This window comes from Sorex fumeus, unplaced genomic scaffold, assembly GCF_029834395.1.
Source record: "Sorex fumeus unplaced genomic scaffold, SorFum_2.1 ptg000098l, whole genome shotgun sequence".
Taxonomy (NCBI): domain Eukaryota; kingdom Metazoa; phylum Chordata; class Mammalia; order Eulipotyphla; family Soricidae; genus Sorex; species Sorex fumeus.
The window spans coordinates 25,190,447-25,214,870 of NW_026606155.1; the positions used below are offsets into that span (position 1 = coordinate 25,190,447).

Sequence of the window (24,424 nt, forward strand, 5' to 3'; positions counted from 1 at the left end):
AGATTTTTTTAAAATGCATTCCTCTTCCCTTTCTTTTTAAACTTATCATTACAATGATCAGAGATTGTATGCCTTTTGGTTGTTCCGTGCTTGGGGGTCAAACACTAGTTGAGGTATTTGCATAATTTTCGTTTCTAGGCTCTGGACACTGCTTACCTTATTGTGACACTGGGGAGCTTAAATGGTAGAGCCATGGGTATCATGCTGGGTGCATGTGAGTAGGGAACGTGCAAACAGATGAACACATAGGTTCTCCTATGTACTGGGTTGAAGGTGCAAGAGAAGTAATGCAGAGAATAACATTCAAAGTTTTAAAGTAGACCATTCCAGTTGTTGCTGTGGCTCAATAAAGTGAAGAGAGAGGTAGACTTGAGAAGATTATTCCCACCTCTTTCCTCAACCCCCCCCTTGGCCACCAGCACTCAGGGAAATGCCTGGCATGGGCCAGATCTGGTGAATCCAATCATGAACACCTACATGGCAGACATCAAGCTGTGTCTGGAGTCCACTTGCTCTGCTTGGTGTGGGAGGTGATCCCTGCCACCTGATTTCTTGGAGAACCATGGTTCAGGTGGAGCAAGGAATTGCTCTTTGCAGAAATGTAAAGTCAGTCCTAATCTCAGCACTGGTGTTCTGAGTCTGTCCTTGCAGAAAAGTCAGGATGAGGTGAAATAGTGAAGCATTTATTTTATTCATTAATTTCATTCATTTTATTCATTTTATTGAATGAAACTTTCTTAGAAAGATGAAGCGGAAAGACAGAGAGAAGATACATGTTTAAGAGAGAAAACACAGGATTCCAGAGTAGAAAAAGGCAAGCAAAGAAATACAGAAACAAGCAAAAGAGATACATGTTCAAGGGAGAACACAGGCCTCAAGAGCAAGATTTGTAGTTACGTGGCAGGTTACAAAATTAACACTCAAAGTCCATGGTTTTTCTATATGGAAATAATGTAATAGAAGAGAGATTTAAAAAAAATTTACAATTATGCCCCAGGAAATCAAGTACTTAGGAATCGACTTACCTAAAGAGGTGAAAGATCTATATAAAGAAAATTACAAATATTACTTAGATAAAAGAGGAAATGAGGAAACAGAAAAACACCCCCTACTCATGGGTTGAAAGGATTAGCATCGTCAAAATGGCAGTACTCCCCCAAAGTACTATATAGGTTCAGTGCATTCTCTATAAGGATACCCATAGTCCATTTCAAATTAGTAGATCAAACATTCCTGAAATTCATATGGAACAATTAATTCCCTCCCCCCAAATATCCAAAGTAATCCTCAGGGGAAAAAAAGAAGATGGGAAGTATAACTTCTTCCAACTTCAAACTGTGCTACAAAGCAGTAGTAATCAAAAGAGTTTGGTATGGGATTAAAGACAGACCCTCAGATCAATGAAATAGAATTAAAAGTCCAGAGACAAAACTTCAACTATATGGTCAGTTATTCTTGATAAAGGAGCAAACAATATTAAGTGAAGCAAGGAAAGTCACTTCAATAAGTACTGCTGGGAAATCTGTAGGTCACATGCAAAAAAAAAAAAAAAAAGAATTCAGAACTCTTTCTAATGCCATGTACAAAAGTCAAATAAAAATGCATTAAAGATCTTGATATCTGACCTGAATCCATAGGCACATAGAAAAAAATATAGGCAGAACTCTCCATGATCTTGAAGCTAGAGGCATCTTTTTTTTTTTTCTTTTGCATTTTTGGGTCACACCCGGCAATGCACAGGAGTTACTCCTGGTTCATACACTCAGGAATCACTCCTGGCAGTGCTCGGGGGACCATATGGGATGCTGGGAATCAAACCTGGGTCGGCCGTGTGCAAGGCAAACGCTCTACCTGCTGTGCTATTGCTCCAGCCCCTACCTTTTTTTTTTTTTTTTTTGCAAAAGCTAGAGGCATCTTTAAGGATGAAATGCCACTGACCAAGCAAGTGGAAGCAAAAATGGGACTACATTAAATTAAAATGCTTCTGCACCTCAAAGAAAATGACAACCAGAATACAATGACAGCCCACAGACTAGGAGAAATTATTTGCCCACCATCCATTTTATAAAGTATTAATATGCAAGATATATAAAGCACTGTCACTGTCACTATCCTCCCGTTGTTCATCGATTTGTTCAAGCGGGCCCAGTAACATCTCCATTGTGAGACTTGTTGTTACTGTGTTTGGCATATCGAATACATTACAGGTAGCTTGCCAGGCTTTGCTGTGTGGGCGAGATACTCTCGGTAGCTTGCCGGGCTCTCTGAGAGGGGCGGAGGAATCGAACTCAGGTCGGCCATGTTGGCTGCGTGCAAGGCAAACGCCCTACCCACTGTGCTATTGCTCCAGCCCAAAGCACTGGTAGAACTTTATTTTGTCTTTTAAAATTAGGAAAAAAAATTTAAAAAATAAAAAAAGAATGTTTGGGAATGAAATGATAGTACAGCAGGGAGGGCATTTGCCTTGCACACAGCTGACCTGGGTTCAATCCCTGGCACCCCAAGCATGCCAGGAGTAATTCCTGAGCATAGAGCCAGGAGTAACCCCTGAGTATTGCCAAATGTGGCCCCCAAACCAATAAATAAATAATTTGATTAATTAAATTATTAAATGGTTTATTGGAAAGTAGCAAGGAAAGGGAAAAAAACTCACCAGCCAGGAAAAAGAATTTATACAGGACTAAGTTCAGCACAGGTACAACTTTCCAAGCAGAAAATACAACTCCATCAAAAAATGAGAAGAAGAATTGAACAGAAACTTCCTTAAAGAATAATTACAAGTGACCAAAATGTTATGAAAAAATGCTCTATAACACTAATTGTCAGGGAAATGCAAATGTCAAAATAACAATGAGATATCACCTCACAAGGAAAAGTAACAACCAGTGTTGGCATGAATGCAGAAAGGAAAAGGGACCCTCATTCACTGGTGGGAATGTTGACTGGTCTACTGTTTGGGAAGACAATATAGGCATATCCCAAAAAACTAAGAATTGAGCTTTCATATGACCCAGCAATTAAACTCCTGGAAATATATCCCAAGCACCCCAAAACACAATGCAAAAAAATTACATCTGCACTCCTGTGTTCATTGCAGCACTATTCACAGTAGCCCAAATCTGGAAAGAACACAAAGTGTTGTTCAAGTCTCCAAGAACAGATGACTGGATAAAGGCGCTATGGTACATATACACAATGGAATACTACTCAGCCATAAGAAAACATGAAGTCATGCAATTTGTTGATACCTAGATGAATCTGAAGATGCTAAGTGAAATGAGTTAGAGGGAGGGGGACAGACACAGAATGATCTCAGTATATGCAGGATATAAAGAAACACAGTAGGGGAATAACAAACGCCCAAAGCCATTAGAGTAAGATATGGGGGCACCTTAGCCAGGAGTGTGACCTCTAGCACACATGAGATCAGATCACAGATCATCCTGTTATTCGTCGATTGCCTCGAGCAGGCCCCAGTAACGTCTCCTTCATCCTAGCCCTGAGATTATATTCAAGGCTCTTTAGGAGAATGAGACCCATCATTGTTACTGGTATTTGGCATATTGGGTACGACACAGGGAGTTTGCCAGACTCTGCCGTGTGGGCAGGTTACATTCGGGAGCCTGCCAGTTTGTCAAAGTAGGAATGAGATGTCATAATAAAATGTCGCGAGTGTGAGTACCACAAAAATCCTGTTAAGCACTAGAAGTGGAATGTCTGTGGATGCAGTTAAATCCATGCAGTCTCCAGCGAGCATGTGTGCAATACTTGGTAATGTGAGATCCCTGGTGAGCCACCATGCACATGTGACCATCACAATAGCGGCAGCAACAGAGAAGGGGGGAAAAAGTTTAAAAAGAAATCATCACCGCTTTTCCCCATCTATTCACTTCTTATTCCAAATCTGGTTTTAAAAATCAGTATCTTGAGAATCATTTTTATTTCCTCTCCCTCATCTGATATATCTACTAGCCACTAATTTCTCCTTTAATAAAACTCCACACCCAGAAATCCACTAGTTACTAATGGATATATCCACTAGTAACTAATTCCTCCTCTTAAAAATTCCTCCACATCCAGCAATGCTCAGAGGCCTGCACTGGAGATTCTAGAGGTGGGGTGGGGGTAAGATGTCACCATATTAGTGGTAATCAAGGCCCTTGGGGCCATTCAAAGCAGTGTTTGAACGAGGTTTAAAGTTCTGGGGGTCAAATGCTGGATCTTCCCCATGCTAGGTATGTGCTCTACGACTTGAATTATCTCCACAGGACCCTAATTCCCTTTCAATTATATCCCTTAAACATCTATTATCTTTTCTCATTGCCCAACAGTCAATGCTTTCCTAGAATTGTACGTATCCTTAGATTACAAACCTTTTAATTATTATTTTGGTTCTTGGGCCACCCTGGGTGATACTCAGAATTTAATTTCGGCTATGCGCTCTACATTCAGCCCCTGACAGGGCTCAGGGGACCATATATGATTCCAGGGATTGAACCCAGGTGGGCTGGTGCAAGGCAAGTACCTTACCAGCTGTACTATGATTCCTGTTCTACAAATAGCCTTTTGAAGGCACTCTGCTTTGGGTCCTTTAGATGCCTCCAACTCATCATCCTTACACAATTCTTGTAGAACAGAAGTCCAGTTGCATTTTTCCCACTACCTGCCATGTCTACCAGTCCTGCAGTGTGACAAGGTCCATGCATGGTGGAAGGATGTTCAAGGAATGTTTCTTCCTGGAACAAGATAATGGCCTCCTGCCCCCACAATTCTTGAAATCAATATACTCATAACATGCGCATTTTGGTTAATCTGTATGTTTAGTCTTGGGAGTTAGTTCTAGGAATATGACGACTGGAGGCTTGGCCCACATAAAACATGCAGCAGGAGATAACCAGTTAGGTCAGTAAGGGAATGTATGAATGGCTTACAGAAATGTGAACTAACAGATGCACAGAAACCTCAAATATAGTAAGCAATTTGAATACAAAAGACAAAGTAGAAACAAGAAATCCCTACATGGGCCCTGAGTTAGAAGTGCTGTAACCACCATGATGACTAAAAATGACCTTGCTTACATGATTAATAACAAAATATGGTACCCACCCAGAGGAAAAGTATAAACAGTCCCTCTACCTTAACTGGGGCTTACGGACCTGGGGGAAACAGGTATGTAGAAATAACTGGAAAACATGGAATATGACACATTGAAGCTTTGGCAAAAAATAAGGTGCAATAGGCCATTGTGTTATTTGTTAAAAACAAAAGATAAGGGGCTGGAGCAATAGCACAGCGGGTAGGGCATTTGCCTTGCACGTGGCCGACCCAGGTTTGATTCCCAGCATACCATATGGTCCCCAGGAGTAATGCCTAAGTGCAGAGCCAGGAGTAACTCCTGTGCATCACCGGGTGTGACCCAAAAAGCAAAAACAAGAAAACAAAAGGTTGATCTCATGAAGCAAAATAGAACCTGGTGGGGAAAGAGTTGGTTATAGTTTAATGAGAAAAACACGAAGGGACCTGGATATACTGAAAGTCTTAAAAAGTGTCCTAGAATATGGAATGAAAAACATTATTGAAAATATAGTTTGATATAAATCAATATCTAATGAACCCTTTGTGCTAATTTGATACAATTTATGAGTTGTAAACCCTGCATGCTATGCTTGAGCAACTTATTTTTAATTCTGTGCAACCACAACAAGTAAGACGGAAAGCTTCTTGTCAAATCTTCTGCTGTAATGAAGTCATAAGCCATACATACATAGAAAATGAATGTAAGTATAGACACAAAATGGAATAAAGCAAAGATCTCCTTCAACACCTGAAAAAGTTTGTTCGTGTTCTTTCGCTGACTCCACCAGCCCACCTTCAGGGGTCCGGAACCTTTGCCACAATTGGATTGCGGCAACTACCTACAGAATAGGCTGAACTGCTAGGCTTAGTTCATCACATGTTTCATAATCTACAGATGCTTTCTCTATTGTTCCCTTAGTCTCTTTTCTCTTCAAATAATGCAAGAAAATGGACCCAACAAGTGAATATTTTGATGTCTGACCTGACCCGAGTTCGATTCCTCTGCCCCTCTCGGAGAGCCCGGCAAGCTACCGAGAGTATCTCGCCCGCACGGCAGAGCCTGGCAAGCTACCCTGACGTATTCAATATGCCAAACACAGTAACAACAAGTCTCACAATGGAGATGTTACTGGGCCTGCTCGAGCAAATTGATGAACAACGGGAGGACCGTGACCGTGACCGCGACCCATTGGTTGTTGAACATGATGTTGAATATTTCTCCCCTTTTGTAAAGACCTTTATACCAGGCCACCAACAAGGCCTTCCTGAATTTTTCTACATGGAAACTTCTTTTAAAATTGTGCTGTGAGGTTGGGGAGAAATAGCACAGGTATTGAGGGGTTATATCCTGGCAGCCTGGCTGGATTCTCAGCACCTATTTGGCCCCCAAGCACAACCAAGAGTGAACCCTGTGTCCTGCTTGGTGTGGCCCCCTGCCAACACGCTCCTCCCAAAAACTGTGCTCTGGAAACAAACATACTTGTATTGGGACACTTATTTTACACATTACTATTTCAGGTATAAAAGTTCAGTTCAACAAAGTATAAAAAAGTAATATAGTCTCATTCCACTTAGATTTACAAGTCTATGAGGCAAAAGATTTTAATAAAAGCCCTGCCCTCCCCACTTGAACCTGGGTTGTGGTTAAATTCTGGGGGACACTTAGTAGCACCTATGTTTTGAGGAAGATGTAGCACTGTACCTGTCAGTTTTATAAATAGAGTTCCTCCAGGTTTGTGTACCCCTACCCCTACCCCTTTACATCTTACAGATACTTACGAATAGCTTCATCATTTTGCTTTAATGGACACAAGTACTTGAGACTCAGAGATTTATCAATGGTTTCCTTATAATTCAGAATTATTCCCTCTCTACTATCTTGTTAACTACCCACAGATGTTCTAAAATGCAGAACTAGGCAATACTCAGCGATCCAGTGGTATTTAATTTCTTTTAATTTTGATGCTTTACTTCAGAAACATTTCCTGTCTTGAAAAAAATTTGTTCTAGAACATTCAATACTTTTTTTAAAAAATGGATATTGACTTTTAATGGGCTTAATTACATAAAAGCTAATAACTGTCAAATGTTTCTGCTTAGTACTCTCCCACACCTAAGCAGAATTAAAAACAGAAAGGCCTATAACTCAAAATCTAACTGCTCAACGATGCACAGGAGGAAACCTTTAAGGTAAATATATCCCACCCCCTGAACTTTGTATAATCCGAAATAGAATAACCCAAGGATCACCCAGATCTAGGTATCTAGAATTTCCCAAGCCCCTCATTGGCGGGCGAGGGCCAGGTCTCATTGCTAGATCTCTTTCTCCGCATTAATAAACCAGATCATTGTTTTATTATTGCGCACAGTCATTTTTCCACCACGCCTCCCCTCTCCACCCCAGTGCTCTTCACCCACTTCACCTTTCCACCCCGCCCCCGTCCCTACGCCCATTTCCCAGGCCTGACCCTCCCCCTCTACCCCGCCCTTTCTCTGGGTTCGCCCCGCCTCTCGTGCCCATTTTCCCCCTTACGCCCCGCTCCTTCTCTACGCCCCGCTCTTTCGCTACGCCCCGCCCTTCTCCCTGCTCCGCCCCGCCCACCTATGAGCCCCGCCTCTTCTCTAATCCCCGCCCTTCTCTACGCCCTCTTCTCTATGCCACGCCCCTTCTCTACGCCCCGCCCTTCACTTCGCCCCGCCCTTTTCTAAGCCCCTCTTCTCTGCGCCCCGCCCTTCCCTCCGCCCCTTCTTTCTCTACGCCTCGTCTCTTCTATACGCCCCGCCCTTCTCTACGTCCTAGCCCCGCCCTTCTCTACGCCGCGCTCCTCTCGGGGTCTCGTCTCTACACACGCCCGTCTCGTCTCTACGCCGCGCTCTTCCTCAAGCCCCGCCCTTCTCTCCGCCCCGCCCTTCTTTACGCCGCGCTCTTCCCTAAGCCCCGCCCTTCTCTACGCCCCGCCCTTCTCTACGCCCCACTCTTCTCTAAGCCACATCTCTCCGCACCGCCGTTCTCTACACCCGTCTCTTCTCTACGCCCCGCCCTTCTCTGCACCCCGCCCTTCTCTACGCCCCGGCTCTTCCTACGCCCCACCCCCTCTACCCCCGCCCTCTCCACGCCACGCCCCTCTTCGGAGCCCCGCCCCCTGACCTACTTCACGCCACGCCCCACTTGGCAGCCCATTGCTTCCGGTTGTGTCGTTTCGCGTCTCTTCTCGCTTTCTCGCTTTCGCCGCGTCTCTCTTTTTTTTTCCGACCTCGTGGTTTCCTTTCCTCTTTGCCGGCCGGCCGCCGCTTCCGCCGTCGCCGGAAGGAGGGCAGCGGGAGCATCGGGGAACATGGCGGCCGTGGATATCCGAGGTAACCGAGCCGACTTCCCTCTCCCGGGAGCCGAGTGGGGGTCGCCGCGGGCCGAGCGCGGCTCCCGGGCCTTCGCGACGCTTCGCGCACTCATGTGCGTGCTTTCCCCGGATCCCAGGCGCTCACCTGGCCTTATGTATTCCCCCTCATTTTTTAGGAATTAAAAAAAAAAAGCAAGGGGGAAAGAGGGGCGCCCAAAGAAATCCTGGGCCGTGAATCTTTCCATCTGCTCCATGTTTGTTCTGTATGCCCGTCTCTACAGCAGTATTGGGACTTCGGGTGAGGGAGCGGCCTTTGGGCCAGAGACGGGTAATCTGTTTATCACTGGGATTTGGCATGGGGGCTGTCTTGTCTTTGACGCGTGCATCGGAGACTTTTTTTTGGGGGGGGGTTCACACCCGGCGATGCACAGGGGTTACTCCTGGCTTTGCGCTCAGAAATCAGCTCCTGGCAGGGCTCTGGGGACCCTCTGGGATGCTGGGGATCGAACCCGGGTGCCAGCCTTACCCGCTCCGACCAGAATCTTTGGTTCCAGGAAGCGCCTAATCGTTACCATGGCAACGGTTGTTTCTTTCCCCTCCTCCAGACCGGTAAAGATACTCAAGTGTTTGTTGAAGCAGAGAATAAGTAACAGGGAATTGCAACTCCTTAATTGATGCTTGGAGCAGTCCCTCCTAGCCTGTCTTCTCTGTTTACGTGCAGACGTTCGTTTCGGTCCAATTTGTAAAGGACCAAAGCGTAGGAAGCGTGCCCTGGCACTGCAAAACTCAGCCAGCGCGATTAAAACATACGGGCGGAGGCCGAGCGACGGCTAGGGTTCGACTTCCCGACCGCGTTTGCTCCCAGAGCCCAGCCAGGAAGGACTCTGAGCCCAGAGCCTGGAGTAAAAGCCCTGAGCACCGCCGGGTGTGGCCTGCAAACCTAAACAAACAAAACGGAAACAGGAGAACTTAATTCCAGCTTGGCCAGGTTCTTTGAGCCGGGAGGAACCCAGGGCTTCATACTTGCAAGGCAAATTCTCCACCTCTGGGACCTTACCCAAACCTTGACCTTTTTCCCCTTTTACCGGGTGTGCTGGCTTCCTTAAACATGTTCTCTTGTTTTTCCATTAAGAACGTTGTGGCACTGTGTGTGGGAAGTGGTGGTAGAGGGGGCGGGTAGCAGCAGTCCTGTGAATCTTACACACACAAACACACCACACGTATGTACCACAGAGCTACATTCCTGGCTCCAGTGGTGGTTTTCCTTTGTGATTTTTCGCAAATAGATGCAAGGTGAGCTTCATGGTTAGATGTATCCCTCTCAAACTCAGCAGATCACCAAAATGTTTTTCCTCAAAAGATCCTTAATTGTAAAATCATTTCCAGTTAGGTTGTTTTTAATTTGTATATGCTTCGTTTTTAAAGGGAAATGTTTTTGCTTACTCTTTTTATTAACGAAATTTGGGGTCTAGTGTAGCACTGTAGCACTGTCCACCCGCTGTTCATCGAGGCTCTCCCGTGATGGAAGCATTACTGCTATATGATAGGTGCTTCATAAATAATTAAAAGGAAACATTCTGAAATTGCAAACTAGTTGCCATTCCTCCAAATACAGCTTCTCATCCTAATATCCTCTTCCCATCCATTGGAAAAAAAGAATCCTATTTGTCTTTCAAAATGCAGTTTTAATTAATATTTTCATGTAATATCCTTGGGCCCCCACTGGACACATTGATATATTTTTGTGTGTGTGAACTTCTGAACTTAGTTCATGTGCTTCTCTGTCATTGGAATGACAAGGTTATGAGTTTGACTTCAGAATCTGTATCCAGCTCTAAGACCTGCAACCCAGCACAAAACCTGGTGCAGAGGAAATGCCCGTCACTAACCACCGTTTATCCAAACTATTAGGATCTAGTTATGATGCCAACAGTCCCCATCTGCAAGTGACTTACCACCTGAGCAGTCTATAAAAATGTATCATATATACCAGTGTTGAAGCAAATTCTTAAGTACAAGATGGGCCCCAGAAGTGCACCATCAAGTGGAAGTTGTGATCCTGTTGCTTCTTATTCAACCAGTCTCCAGACCTCAAGGCCCTCCTGGGCTCTGCATTCACCTCTCATTTCTCTGCACCCTGAACAAAAAATGTTCATGTAGCCCCAGCCAATCAGACTCATTCTCTTTGCTCCTTAGTCTTCATCTTGGAAAAGCTTCCTGCCTTCCACCCTATTGTGGAGTTAGTTTCCCAAATAGAGTGCCCACTTTGTGTGGTGTTAAATGAAGTTTCCATGTTTCACCTAAATTATCATCTTTAACAATTTTGAACACAAAGTCCTCAACAAACAATGCTGCCACATTCACATTATTTGACTTGCTCTTAATACCCACCACTGATCTTAGACTATGCGTCTCTGACCCACCTCTGATCAACCTGGGTTCAATTCCCTGCGCCACGAAGTCCCCAAGCAGCTCAGTGTACAGCCCTGAGGGCCCCAAGGACTACCTGGGTGATCCTGGTCATGCCCAGCAACATGGGACCCTTGCACTGAACCACAGGCCTCTGACAAAATAAGAAACAAACTGTAAGACATCCCCGCGCCAAAAAAAAAAAAAAAGGAAACATTAGTGTGGTCTAGACTTAAGGTAGTCGCATGCTTCCATCCTGAATCCCCAAACCCTCCTAAATTCTCAAGCCACCGTCAGTCAGGATCTTTTCTGCCCTGCTTTGACTCAGCCTCAGAAGGCCATGCTGCCCAGTGGTTGGTGCAAAACCAGCCTGGGTATTCACAGCCAGCATTTTGCTTAAAGGAACAAAATCTGATGTAAAGAAAACACTGACAGGAACCATCTGCTCTCCCGCAAAGCTTGAAAGAAGCTGCATGTGGACTCTCTGATCCTTCCTCCCTCCCCACTACCCCCAGGGCAGGAATGAGATTCATTTGCAGGCAAAATTAGTGTGTGTGTGTGGGGTGGTAGGGGGACAGTGAGGGAGAGGGAGCCAAGCTAAGCCAAGGGTCTAGTGTACTTACTACAAATATGCTCTCATTTGCGGTTGTTCGAAATGTCAACTGTTTGTTGGCAGTGTCTTTACATTGTGATTGTCTTTTCCTATTGTAAGTGAGAACTTTAAGAGTATAATTTCATCACTGATTGCAAGCTTTATACTGTCTGCATGCTTGCTATTCAGTAATGAAATAGTAAGTTAAAATATTTGACTTTGATAATGTTTTCACTTTTATCTAATTTTGTCAAGAAACATTACAAAATTACTTTTTATGGGGGTGGCACTCCCAGCAGTAGTGGGGTGGTGTTGGGATTTGAACCTAGTGCTCCCGCATGCAAATCATGTGCTCTATATCCTTGATTTCTCTCCCTGGTCTAGATACTTTAAAAGTGGGAACATACCTAGTGTTTCAAAGAAGCCAGAGTCATTTACATTGTAAGAGGATGAACGTTTTTATTCTTCCTCCTTTTACTAGTGTCTTAGTGATTGTGACTTAAACCCTAGTATAATTTAGTAATGATAGGGAACATAACCACCAGTATCAGAGAAAAGCTCACTTAAGCTCTGTTTACCTTTGTTTCTTCTATTTATCTTTCATTAAGTTCTATTTACCTTTCATTTATCTTTCCATTTTGATAAATTTCAGTTTAATTCTAAAGCATGACATTATATAGCAGTAACTAAGGGCATGGCCATTTTATTTCCCATTTGCCCTTTATTAAGTAGGGGGCATACCTGACAATGCTCAGTTGGATTCTCCTGGCTCTGCAATCAGGAATTACTCGGAGTTGCTCAGGGGACCATGTGGGATTCTGGGAATCAGACCTGGGGATGCTGGTGCAAGGCACATTCCCTACCTACTGTACTATTTCTCCAGCCCCATGTTCTTTAATTTTTACATATGTATGTTTTTTTAATCTTACCTCTAGTTTCCTTAACTATGCTCTGTTCTTGAAAGAGGTCAGGTTAATGACTGTGAATGGATTTTGTTTGAATTTTTTTAATTATTTGCCAACATATTAAAAACTTAAGTTTCTATTTTTTTTAAGTCTATTGTATACTTGAAATTTATTTTTTTCACTCAGTACAATTGTTTTCTGAATATAACATACACTTGTTTTTGTGCCTTTGTTTATGTATTCTCTGTGCTTGGGAAGTCTCTGATGAGCCCTCCCCTTTTTAAGCGGGGACTCTTATTGGTACTGGGGTCCACCAGGGCTACCTTAACATTCAGTGCTAAAATCCATCTCCTCCTGCACCATTAAAAATTGTTTATTTTCCCTCAGATAAAGTTTTTTTTTTTAATCTGATTAAGTATATCTTTGTGGTATCCTCAGTCATTTTTTTTTTATAGCACTTATCAGGTCATGGTTTTGCTTTCTTTGTCATTACATACTTCTTTTTTTTTTTTCTTTCTTTTTGGGTCACACCCAGCAATGCTCAGGGGTTACTCCTGGCTGTGCACTCAGCAATTACTCCTGGAGGTGTTTGGGGGACCATATGGGATGCTGGGAATCGAACCTGGGTTGGCCACGTTCAAGGCAAATGCCCTACCCTCTGTGCTATCTCTCCAGTCCTGACATATACTTCTTTTAAGCTTAGAATATGTAGGTTAAAATCAATGTTAGCCTTATATTTGTTGTGTTTAGTTCATTAGCTGCTTAATAAATGTTGTACTGGATTTTTCTCTTCTTACTCTGCCATTTTGTTTTTCACAGATAATCTACTGGGAATCTCTTGGGTTGACAGTGCATGGATCCCTATTTTGAACAGTGGAAGTGTCTTGGATTATTTTTCAGAAAGAAGTAATCCATTTTATGACAGGACGTGTAATAATGAAGTGGTCAAAATGCAGAGGCTAACGTTAGAACACTTAAAGTAAGTTATTGTAAGCAGTTGTAGGTGGTTATAGAGATGTAAGTATTTTTGCTAGCTAGAAATTTTTCAGCGAATGGTTCTTCTAAATGGTGAATTATGTAGTGTGCAAGTACAAGTTTTGGAAGAACTGTAATTTTTGACTCTGTACAAATTGGATAAACATGGGAATGATCAGGCATTTTTAGTATCCACTGGCATCCAGGGTTGGTTGAATTCATGAGTGCAGAACTCGTGAATTTAAAAAAAAAAATCTTCCAGTAAGTGGATGCGTGCATTTCAGTTCTTGTGATTCAGGGGTTGACTGTATTTTATAACTAGGTTTATGGTGGATGTGTCTGTGCTGAACATGTACAGACTTTTGCTCTTGTTACATTCTCTACAAAGTCAACTTTAATATCTGTTTATTTAGCATTTGCAGTGTGTTAGGCTTCATAAGTAATCTTAAATTTGAATTTTGTTGATGAGTGATTTTAGCAAAGCAGCTGTTAATCCCCAGGTTAGCTAATTGTCTTCTTTAAATCAAATTTAATGCCTTAAACGATTAAGTCTGATTTTTGGTGAATTTTTGTAATTTACAAAAAGATGAAATTTTAGATGAACAAAACAAGAATCTTCAGATTTTCTGGAAGCTAAGCTATTGTTTATACACATTTTCTGGCTATATAAATTATATAATGTATTTCATCTATCAGATGACATGGATTTAATTTCATAGTTCTTGATATAAGGCATATCTTTTACAACCTTTAAGACAGTTTGTTGTTCCCAGGGTGGGATCTGGGATGGGGGCATGAGGGAAGGCTCCCAAACTATGCTCAGGAGGCTTAGGGTCCGCCGGCAGTTATTGGCCAGTCTGGCAAGAGCTGCCTGACCCTGTGGTACTGGGATTACCTGGGCTTCCCTGAGAGTGTTCTGGGACCTCCAGGACCACACCTGGCTGTGCTGGGGTACCATATGCTGTTGGGGATTGAACTGGAATCTGCTTCATGCAAATAGGTGCCTTAACTCCTGTTTCATCTCTCTGGTTCCTGTTGCTTTTAAATAGTTTGTCAGGTCAAAAAGTTTGTTGGAATAAGAGCTTTCTGGTGCTTTCTAGTTGGGTAGAATTTATAGTTATGAAATGTATAATATTTTTATACATGTATATTTTAGGAAATATGTTTTGGCTGCCTTTTTTGAAATGTTTGTTCTTCAGTATACTTGTATGACTGGATATACTCAGATTTAAGATCATCATAAAATTTTTTATAGAGAAATTTTTATTTTAAATCAAATCTTTATCTGTATTCTGCCTACCTGAGAAAACAGTGTTTTTGAACAACCCTTCTTTTAAATATATATATATGTAGTTTCAGTTCTGTTTATAATATTGCTGTAGAGTTATATAATAATTGAATCGAACAGAATCATATGGCATTCATAAATTTTTTATGTTTGTGTTCTGTTTTTAGTCAGATGGTTGGAGTGGAGTACATCCTTTTACATGCTCAAGAGCCCATTCTTTTTATAATTCGGAAGCAACAGCGACAATCTCCTACCCAAGGTAAAGTGTAAATTTCAGTGTTGATTTTTTAAAATAATTTAGTTTTTTTGGGCCATACCCGGCAGTGTTCAGAGTTTACTCCTGGCTGTGGGCTCAGAAATCACTCCTGGCAGGCTGAGGGAATTTAAATTTCTTAATATATCACGGTATATTTACTTTGTGAACTGCGTGATCTTAAATATTTGGATTCTATTTTGGGGATCCCTTAGACAACATACCTATTCCGTGGGTTTGCTTAGAGAATTGCAGATTCACCATACCTTTAGTCATGCCTAAGATACAGTACAGCAACACAGTAAGACTACACAGCCAGGTCAGTAAGGGGGATAAAACCATATGAAATTGCATGTGTAGTAATCCCAAGTGTAAATGTTTTGTACTTTCTCTCCTGTAAGGGGAATAGCAAGTGTTCCCTCCAGCAGTAAGATGTACCCGTATTCATAAAGTATGTCTGCTCAGGGAAATCTATTTGAGATTCTTGGATCCAGAGTTTTTATTGAAGTCTAGTCAGATAGACATGCCTGCCAAAATTCCAGACTGTCTGTAGACAAAATATCAGGTGTTTATTATAATATATTGTCTGTGTTAATTGCCATGGGAAGCCTAACTGGCATAGCAGTCATATAGTGATACAACATATCAGTGTATTATATCAGTGACATAAGTTGCAGAATCTTAGTCATGTACTTGGACAACTGGAATCTTCCAATATGCCCCAAAGATCATGCTTCAAGAACAAACTGAGCAGCTCACTACACTGAGTCCAGCTCGTTCTCTGAGTGTAATTGTTGGGATTCCAACTGAACCTTGAGCATCCTGAGCAAGTGTTCTTTTCTCAGCACTCTTAATTCTTAATTCTGTTGCAAAACACACTATAGATGCAGTTGTGCTAACTCATGGAAGTTCAGTTGGAAGTTCTCTTGATGCATTCATCCAAAAGGTTTACCTGGATTATGCTAACCCCCATTTTCCAAAAAAAAAAAAAAAAAACAGATAGGAAACAAAACTTGACACTTAATGTATAATTTCACTGAACTGTATAGAATGCAGATTTTTGGAAGGTACCTATGCTCACCACAGAATACTACCAGTGTTCTGTCAGATTGGATTTTTGAATCAGAGCTAGAGATGACTGACTTTGTCCTCCAGATATTTTCCTCAGGACAGTTAATCCTTGTATTGATTCCAGAATGTGACCTTGCTAAAGAAGTTATGGTTGGGGCCTAAGAGAATAATATAGTGAATTTGCATTGCATGCAGGCAACCCGGGTTTGATCCCTGGCATCCTATATTATAGTCCCCTGAGCATCACTAGGTGTGACCCAAAAACCAAGAAAGAGACAAGCGGGAAGGGGGAAAGGGAGAAAGAGAGAGAGGAAGGGAGAACATGGAAGAAAGGGTGGTTTTCAGAATGGAAATCCAAATTTAATTTTAGAATAAAACATCTAGAGCCCCTGCCCAATGAAGAAGAGAGCCGTACAGTAAAGGAAGAACTGGGACACTATTTGTATGTAGTTCAGGCTACATCAAGATGGCACTGGCCTCATTAGTGGCTATTTTTTCCTTACCATCAGTACTGGGGCACAGAGGCAAGTTCAGTGCTTCTGGTATCTTCACCCTGGGCTCTGAATCTCTCGCTCTCCTATGGTCTTACTCTCCAGAATGTGGTTGACTGATAAGGATTACTTCAGATGATAGAAATTTGATTGTAACCAGACGTTTAGGTGACTGAGATGCACATTCAAGTTTGAGAAGTGCTACTCTGGGATAAGAGTTGTCAAACGTACTTTGTAAAGGTCCAGAGAATAAACATTTTAGACTTAGAACCCATGGTCTCTGATGACTACTCAACTAGTGCAACCTTATATAGTAATGTGGATGAATGGGTATGACTGCTTTCCAGTAAAGCTTTATGTGTAAAAATAAGAATTGTCATGGTCGGAGGGAGAGCTCAGTGGGTTGAAGCATTGTCTTGTAGGCAAGAGATGGGTTGATAACTGATAATGCATGGTTCCATGAACACTGCTGAATGGCCCTGAGTACTGCTGGGCGTAATCTTAAAACTGTCAAACAAACAAACACTGTCCTCCTGTTGTTCATCGATTTGCTCAAGCGGGCCCAGTAACGTCTCCATTTTTTTTTTTTTGAGACTTGTTGTTACTGTATTTGGCATATTGAATGTGTCATGGGTAGCTTGCCAGGCTCTGCCATGTGGGTGAGATACTCTTGGTAGCTTACTGGGCTCTCCGAGAGGGGCAGAGGAATCGAGCCGGGCTTGCTGTGTGCAAAGCCAATGCCCTGCCACTGTGCTATCGCTCCAGCCCCAAAAACAAAACAAAAAATAACTAAATAAAGAATTGTCACACCTTCCTTCAGCTTCAATGTGGGAAAATTTTACTTCCTTTTTTGTTTTCAGAGGTCACCCGGCCTACCTCCAGTGACATCTATGTAGTTTGGGCAGGGAGGTAGTTCTGGGAATTGAACTTGGCCAGCACTTTTAGCTATATATCCAACCCTAGTTCTTTCAATAGCAGTTTGAGTGTATAACTATATTTTAAAACTTTTTTTTTTAATTAAAAAAAACTCTGCTTTAGTTGTTCCAATGGCTGATTACTATATCATTGCTGGAGTAATCTATCAGGCACCAGACTTGGGATCAGTTATAAACTCCAGAGTGGTGAGTTCATTGGCTTTTACACTTTATTCCTCCTCCTTTCTGTCCCTTTGTTGTGGTGTTTATAATGATGTTGCTGTCTGGGAGTTGTATGCTTTCAGTTGTTCTGATTGCCAGGAATCACATGCTTGGTTGTGGTATTTGGCACACTGGGTGGCATTGCTCTCTAGGGGTTACCTACTTGGTTGCAAAACATGTGCACCTGTTGAAGTGACAGACATCCTGATAGTGCTATTGAGTTTGTACTCAGTGATATGGGGCAGTGCTGGCAGTCTTGTGCCTGGCACTCAAGGAAGGCACTGAGCCATATTTTCTAGGCTCTTAGAGAAAACTTTGAATGGAACCAACTGTCAAGCACCCCTTCTCTCGTGCAAGTTGGTATCAGGTATTGATCATTGGAATGTCTTAAGCATGGTTAAGTGGCTGTTAAATGTATATTCCATGTTAAATGTATATTCCAGCCCAATGCTGTAGTGACTCAGATTCTGGGAAATAGGAAATTTACTGTCGATGTAATACTTTAGGGTCAGACTAATAAATTTTATAACTTTTTTTTTTCACTTAAATAAGCTTACTGCAGTACATGGAATTCAGTCAGCTTTTGACGAAGCTATGTCATATTGTCGATATCATCCTTCCAAAGGGTACTGGTGGCACTTCAAAGATCATGAGGAGCAAGGTAGGTTCACACCTAGACCTCTTAAAACCCTTTTGGCTCTCTGAGAATGAAGCTTTTTCTAAGTGATTCTTAGAGGGATTATGACATTGTCGAGTTTCATTTTCCATAATAAGATGTAATAATAGCTTTCCCATATCTATTAGGTAACTGGTGGTCTTTGATATGTTGGTTCAATATTTTAAGATATCTGGAATTTAAAGAGAAAATCATTAGTAAGGAATGAGTAATTATTATCTAATTTGAGTCATCTTGATGTCTGGAACCTAAGTTTAAAGTAGGGAAGATGCTATTCCTCTAAACGACCAATGTTCCCTGGTCTTATAAATCAAATATAGGAATGCCATCCCCCCTAGTTTCCATAGATTGTGCTATGGAAACCACTACTTGTTCTGCACCATATTTACCAATAAAGTGTTTCTTGAAATAGTTCTATAGTACTCTTCCTGTCATCTGAAGACTAAATTATTTGGGAAAGGAATCTAAATAGAATTCAGATTTTTACAATCAGTGCTCTTTCAGGTAGTTTATAATTTTTTTAATGGTAGTTACAAGTAGCAGCATTCAATAGAGAAAAGCTGATATCAGTGTGTACTAATCTCCTCAGAGCTATTTACCCTACACTAATGAAGCACTTGGAAGAAAACCTACCTGGAATCAATAGTCCTTCAGTGTACTCTCCTCCCAGGGAAAATTTCAGATGTAATTAGCTGGAATTTTTGAAAGGAGTATCAGAATACTTATTTGGGTTTGTTTTCATTTTAATTGGCAACCATTAAAATGATTGATGGAATTTGAATATGGTGAACAAAGATTTTAAAATGGGAAACAAAACTCTAGTAAGCAATATTTTCATTTGGACTTCCTATTTTTACAGATAAAGTTAAACCTAAAGCCAAAAGGAAGGAAGAACCAAGTTCCGTGTTTCAGAGACAACGTGTGGATGCATTACTCCTAGACCTTAGACAAAAATTTCCACCCAAATTTGTGCAGGTAATGAGACTGTGTATACTAAGTTTGAGATTTCTTTCTTAATACTTTTGATGTTAACTATTTCTGGATAGGAGCTAGAAATTCAGATTTTCTTAACTACTTAAATGATCTCGGTCTCAAACGGTTTTCAAAGACTTAATGGAAAAAGTAAGTCATGAGAATGGATCACTTTATTCTGTACTCCTAATTAACTTCTCAGTGCACCTTCACAACCTCTGAGGACTGCTTATAGATAATACTGTCTTTGGGGGTTTACTGAAACTATGGTATTAATAAACTGAAACCTAAAATTCATTCTTGGGGTCAGAGTGATAGCACAGCAGGCAGGATGTTTGCCTTGCACCTGGCCGACCCTGATTTGATCCCCAGTATCCCATATGGTGTGCCGAGGACTACCAGGAGTAATTGCTGAGTGCAGAGCCTGGAGTAACCCCTGAGTATTGCCAGGTGTGACCTAAAAAGCAAAATTATAATAATAAAAATAAAAATAGAGAAAGAAAATTCATTCAGTGACTTTTGTGCTGCCTTCTTGCATGATACAATTAATGGTTAGACAATGTTTTGAGCAGAGGATTTTGCTAAATAAACAGTGAAGGCAGAAGTAGTACAATACAGTCTTTTGGTGTCTCTTACAGGAATTTTATAATTCTAATTTCGCAGGGATCCAGCTGCAGTGGCAAAGGCTTTAAACAGGCCACTTCTCCCAATCCCTTCCCTTCTCTTTGTTACTGTGATGGCTGAAGGTGACAAACACGGTTGTGGTGCTCTCACTTTGTTGCAATGCCCTTAAGGTGTTGCACACTTTTAGCTGCAGGTTTACACACGTGTGGTTGTGGTCCATAGAATGTTGCATGTTTGTGACACTACTGATAACGACAGTGCTGCCAAAACTGCACTCAGTAATATGGAGTGGTTTCATATTTGTGGCCTCGGCCTAGAAGATTGGCACTGTGAAAACTCACCCCCAAATTTTTGTTTGTTTCTGGGTCACACACAGTGGTGCAAGGGCTTACGCCTGGCAGTGAGCTAGGGATCAAATCAGGTGGGGTTGGGGAGACCATATGGCATGCTGGGGATCAAGCCCAGGTCAGATGCATGCAAAGCAAATGCCTGACCCGCTACACCAACAGTTCAGTCCCAGGAATGGTAATGCTTTAGATACATTTGCTTAAAATATAAAATTGTGCTCTTAAAATCTAATTGCAAGAAAATTTAAAAGTACATATTGGGCTGGGGATATGGCTCAGCAGTAGAGCACATGCCTTGCATACTTACAATCTAGGTTTAGGTTAGATTGAAAGGATTTTATATGCTATACAAAGGAGTTTGTGAATAATACTTTTTTTATTTTGGCTTTTTTGGGTTACACCCAGCTATGCTCAGGAGTTACTCCTGGCTCATGCACTCAGGAATTACTCCTGGCAGTGCTTGGGGAGGACCATGTGGGATGCCGGGGATCGAACCCGGGTCGGCTGCGTGCAAGACAAATGCCCTACCCGCTGTACTATCACTCCGGTCCCCGTAATTTGTGAATAATACTTATTTTAAAACCATAACCCATTAACGTTTCCACACGAACAGGATTCCAGCTGCATTAAGTTATTTAGAGTTATAAAACCATAGCTGACATCACAAAAGAAACCAGAGCAGTGGTTCATTTTCATATATTCTTTTTAAAATATTTGCTCTTGAAGTGTAACGGAACATTATCATCAGTAGATCTTCATCACTGACTCACTAAGAATTATTAACGATGTCAGTAGAGACCAAATTACATGTTAAAGAGTAGTTGAAAAGAACTAATGTAATTAGTTTTGTATTTTAGAAAGATAACTAGACAAATGGGCTGGAGCGATAGCGGAGCGATAGCACAGCGTTTGGGTGTTTGCCTTGTGTGCAGCCAGCCCAGCCGAACCAGGTTCAATTCCTCCGCCCCTGTTGGAGAGCCTGGCAAGCTACTGAGAGTATCTCGCCCGCACGGCAAAGCCTGGCAAGCTCCCCGTGACATATTCAATATGCCAAACACAGTAACAAGAAGTCTCAAAATGGAGACATTACTGGGTCCGCTTGAGCAAATCGATGAACAATGGGAGGACAGTGGTGACAGTGTTGACAACTAGACAAATATAGGGAATGGGTAAAGAAGAAAATGCAGAGAGGTGAGATTGTGCAAGGCTTAAATTAATTACAAGTATTAATAGGGGCTGGAGCGATAGCACAGCGGGTAGGGTGTCTGCCTTGCACGCAGCCAAAATGGCCGACCCGAGTTCAATTCCTCCGCCCCTCTCGGAGAGCCCGGCAAGCTACCGAGAGTATTCGATATGCCAGACACAGTAACAACAAAGTCTCCAGTGGAGACGTTACTGGGCCCACTCGAGCAAATCGATGATCAACGGGAGGGCCTTTACTTTTACTTTACTTATTAATAGAGGAGATAGACTTTCTTTTCATCATACTAGGGCCAAAACCAACTCCCAAAGGCTATATTCAACTTTGTGTTGGAGAATTAGGAGAAAGACGGCCTTCTATAATAATGACCTCTGAGGTCTTAAAACATTGCTCCTTGGGCCTAGAGAATGAAATACATTCTTGGTCTCTTTGCAGTCTCTTGTTATCCTCTGTATGTGCACAGTGTCAGCCAGAAGCATTTGTGCCTCATGATTTGGTTATGCTCATCTGCTGTGCTTAACACTTGAGCTTCTCAACCCTAGCAGTGTTGCCTTTATATAATATGGGTTACCCCAGGAGTATATTGGACAGTTACTGAAGTTTGAAACTCCTTAATTTCATGTTTTTAATTCTTGTTACTGCCGAAAGTTAGGCTAATACAAGTGTGATGGGAATTCAGACCTTCAAAACCTTTCTGATGAAATGTCTTTTCAGTTGCTAAGACATTGATAAGATATCATTACAGCTGGGCTTATCTGAACACGTGGCTACCTGATCACATTGTAGCTTTTATTGAAGTAATGTTGATTTAGAAGAATATTGTGTATGCCTCAAAGGTACATCTAAATATCCACTGCCACACTGCACATGTGGCCAGCAAAGTAGCACTATTCTATTTTTCTTTCTTAAAACCACATCCCACTAATTTGCCTACGACTTTTCTGTTGGAAAAATTAGATAGTATAGAACCATCATCAGCCTGCACAGCAAGGCCAAATATTGTTGGCACTGTCAAGGAAGCCACACACCGAAATATGAGAAAGCAGACTGTGGTAGACAATACCGTTACAACCAGATCTGTATGTAGTTCAGTATGCAGTATAATTGAAATGGTTCAGTGGTATTTAGAATACCAGCACTTCACATTTCCAAAACATCATTTATTTCCTCTCCTGTTTCAAGGAGAAATGACTTGTTCCTTCAGGTTGCTTAGACATGTAAAATACTAGTTGCATGTGAACCAATATGTGACCTATCTTAGGAAAATACCAGGGGCATAAAATACATTATAATATGGCTATTTGGGGCTTAGCATGATCTACCTTTGCATTTAAAGATTAGCTGAAAGGACAGTCATTGATCAAGACTAGCCAGCTATAAGGGGAACTACACAAGAATAAAAATATGTATAATTTATATGTGAGATATACTTTTGTACGTGAGATATACTTTTTTACTAAGAATTATGAAGTCAAGAAGAGCCTTGCTAATTAATGTGTCCTGTTTTTTCCCCTCTTCCATGACTCCATCACCCCATCCATATTTTTTCTAAGCAGCAAAAGTCTGGAGAAAAGCCTGTCCCAGGTATGCCTTGTCTAATATTCTTATTAGCAGAATCTACTATAAACAGCCTGTTTAATGTCATAACCACTTGCATAGAATATGACCCATGGCCGTTTTGTCATTCTGGAGTGTTTCATTACATTTTGTTAGTCTTAGCGCTTTGGATCTGCTGAATTGCCCAAAGTGGTGTTTGTGTATTTTAATATTTCAAACATGAATTATTGTGGAATGAGGAGACATAGAAAAACCAAGGTGATTTGAGGTTGATTATATTGAGATTCAATTTGGCAAAGGGACTTCTGTTTCATTTAAAACAGGTATTATACTATCAGTTGAATCCGCTAGAACAGTTACAGTTCTGGTTTACATAAAGTCTTATTTAAATAATGACCTTTTGTATAGTATCAAAAATTTGCTGAAGTAATTGGGATTTTCAGTTGACACATGGGTTCCTATAGATTGATGTGATGTAAAGGCTAAATTTAGATAATTTACTTGATTTAACATTTCTACATAAATTGAAATCTGAATCACTGATATTCACTTCTATACTACTTTGGTCCTTCCACCTGCTTTTGATGACAAGTGGATCAGACAAAGAAGGAAGCAGAAGCTATTCCTGAAACAGTAAAATCTGAAGAGAAGGAGATTGCCAAAAACACCCAACAGACAGTGAGCACTAAAGGCCCGCCTGAAAAACGAATGAGACTTCAGTGAGTCTGGACACGGAGGAGAAGCTCAGAAGTCTCCTCTTGCCTTTCATCTTACCTTGCTCCTGTGACAGTCTCTTGGACTTTAAAATTATTTGTCACGACTTCCATTTCTTTTTAAGAACATATCTAAGAGTATTCTTTCAAAAAGGATATAAGAGGATCATTGTGATTCCATTGGAACATTTTTATGTATCTTTTCTAACTTTCCCTGACTAGACTTGAGCAGCCTCGTCACTACATGTGCACGTCTGCACACAGGTATAAGCTAAATAAAGGAATTTGTATATATTATCATGCCTTGTTTTCAACCTTATTTCTCTCTCTGAATTATTTCTAAATGCTCTTTGTAAGCAACAATTGTTAAAGTAATAGCTAAACTTCCTTTCATCGGTTGCATATTTTTAGCGTTTGAGTTACAACCTGAAAGATAAAACAGAAACCCTCTACTCACCATTACCTTACATATACTAAAACTTGTGCTTATCATTTTTTTCTCATTTTATTTCTCCCAAGCACCACTGCATGTTTTCCCAAGACCCTTAAATAAAAATGCAAATCTTAGTTTACTCTCATTTATTTTATCTGTTGTAAGTACCACTAGGAGTTTACTTAATTTTTGTGAATTATTTTAGTAATTTCTGTGAGTGATCTGTTTTCTTTCTGTTGTTTTGTCTTAGGGACTATACCCAGTGCTGGTCCGGGTACTCCTAGCTCTGTTTGTGGGTAACGCCTGATGTGCTCAGGGGACTGTGCAGTGTATGACTCACTACATACAAAGCATGAACTCCAGCCCC

The 24,424-nt window shown here is 41.4% G+C and overlaps 1 protein-coding gene across 1 annotated transcript; it reads left to right on the forward strand.

Moving 5' to 3' along the window:
* Positions 1-8,329: 8,329 nt before the first annotated feature.
* Positions 8,330-24,191, forward strand: MED6 (mediator complex subunit 6). Its single transcript, XM_056134411.1, has 8 exons — positions 8,330-8,433; positions 13,140-13,299; positions 14,751-14,842; positions 17,437-17,519; positions 18,087-18,195; positions 19,070-19,185; positions 22,911-22,938; positions 23,504-24,191. The coding sequence occupies exons 1-8, from the start codon at positions 8,412-8,414 to the stop codon at positions 23,632-23,634; spliced, it is 741 nt and encodes a 246-aa protein (XP_055990386.1). The 5' UTR covers positions 8,330-8,411; the 3' UTR covers positions 23,635-24,191.
* Positions 24,192-24,424: the final 233 nt, after the last annotated feature.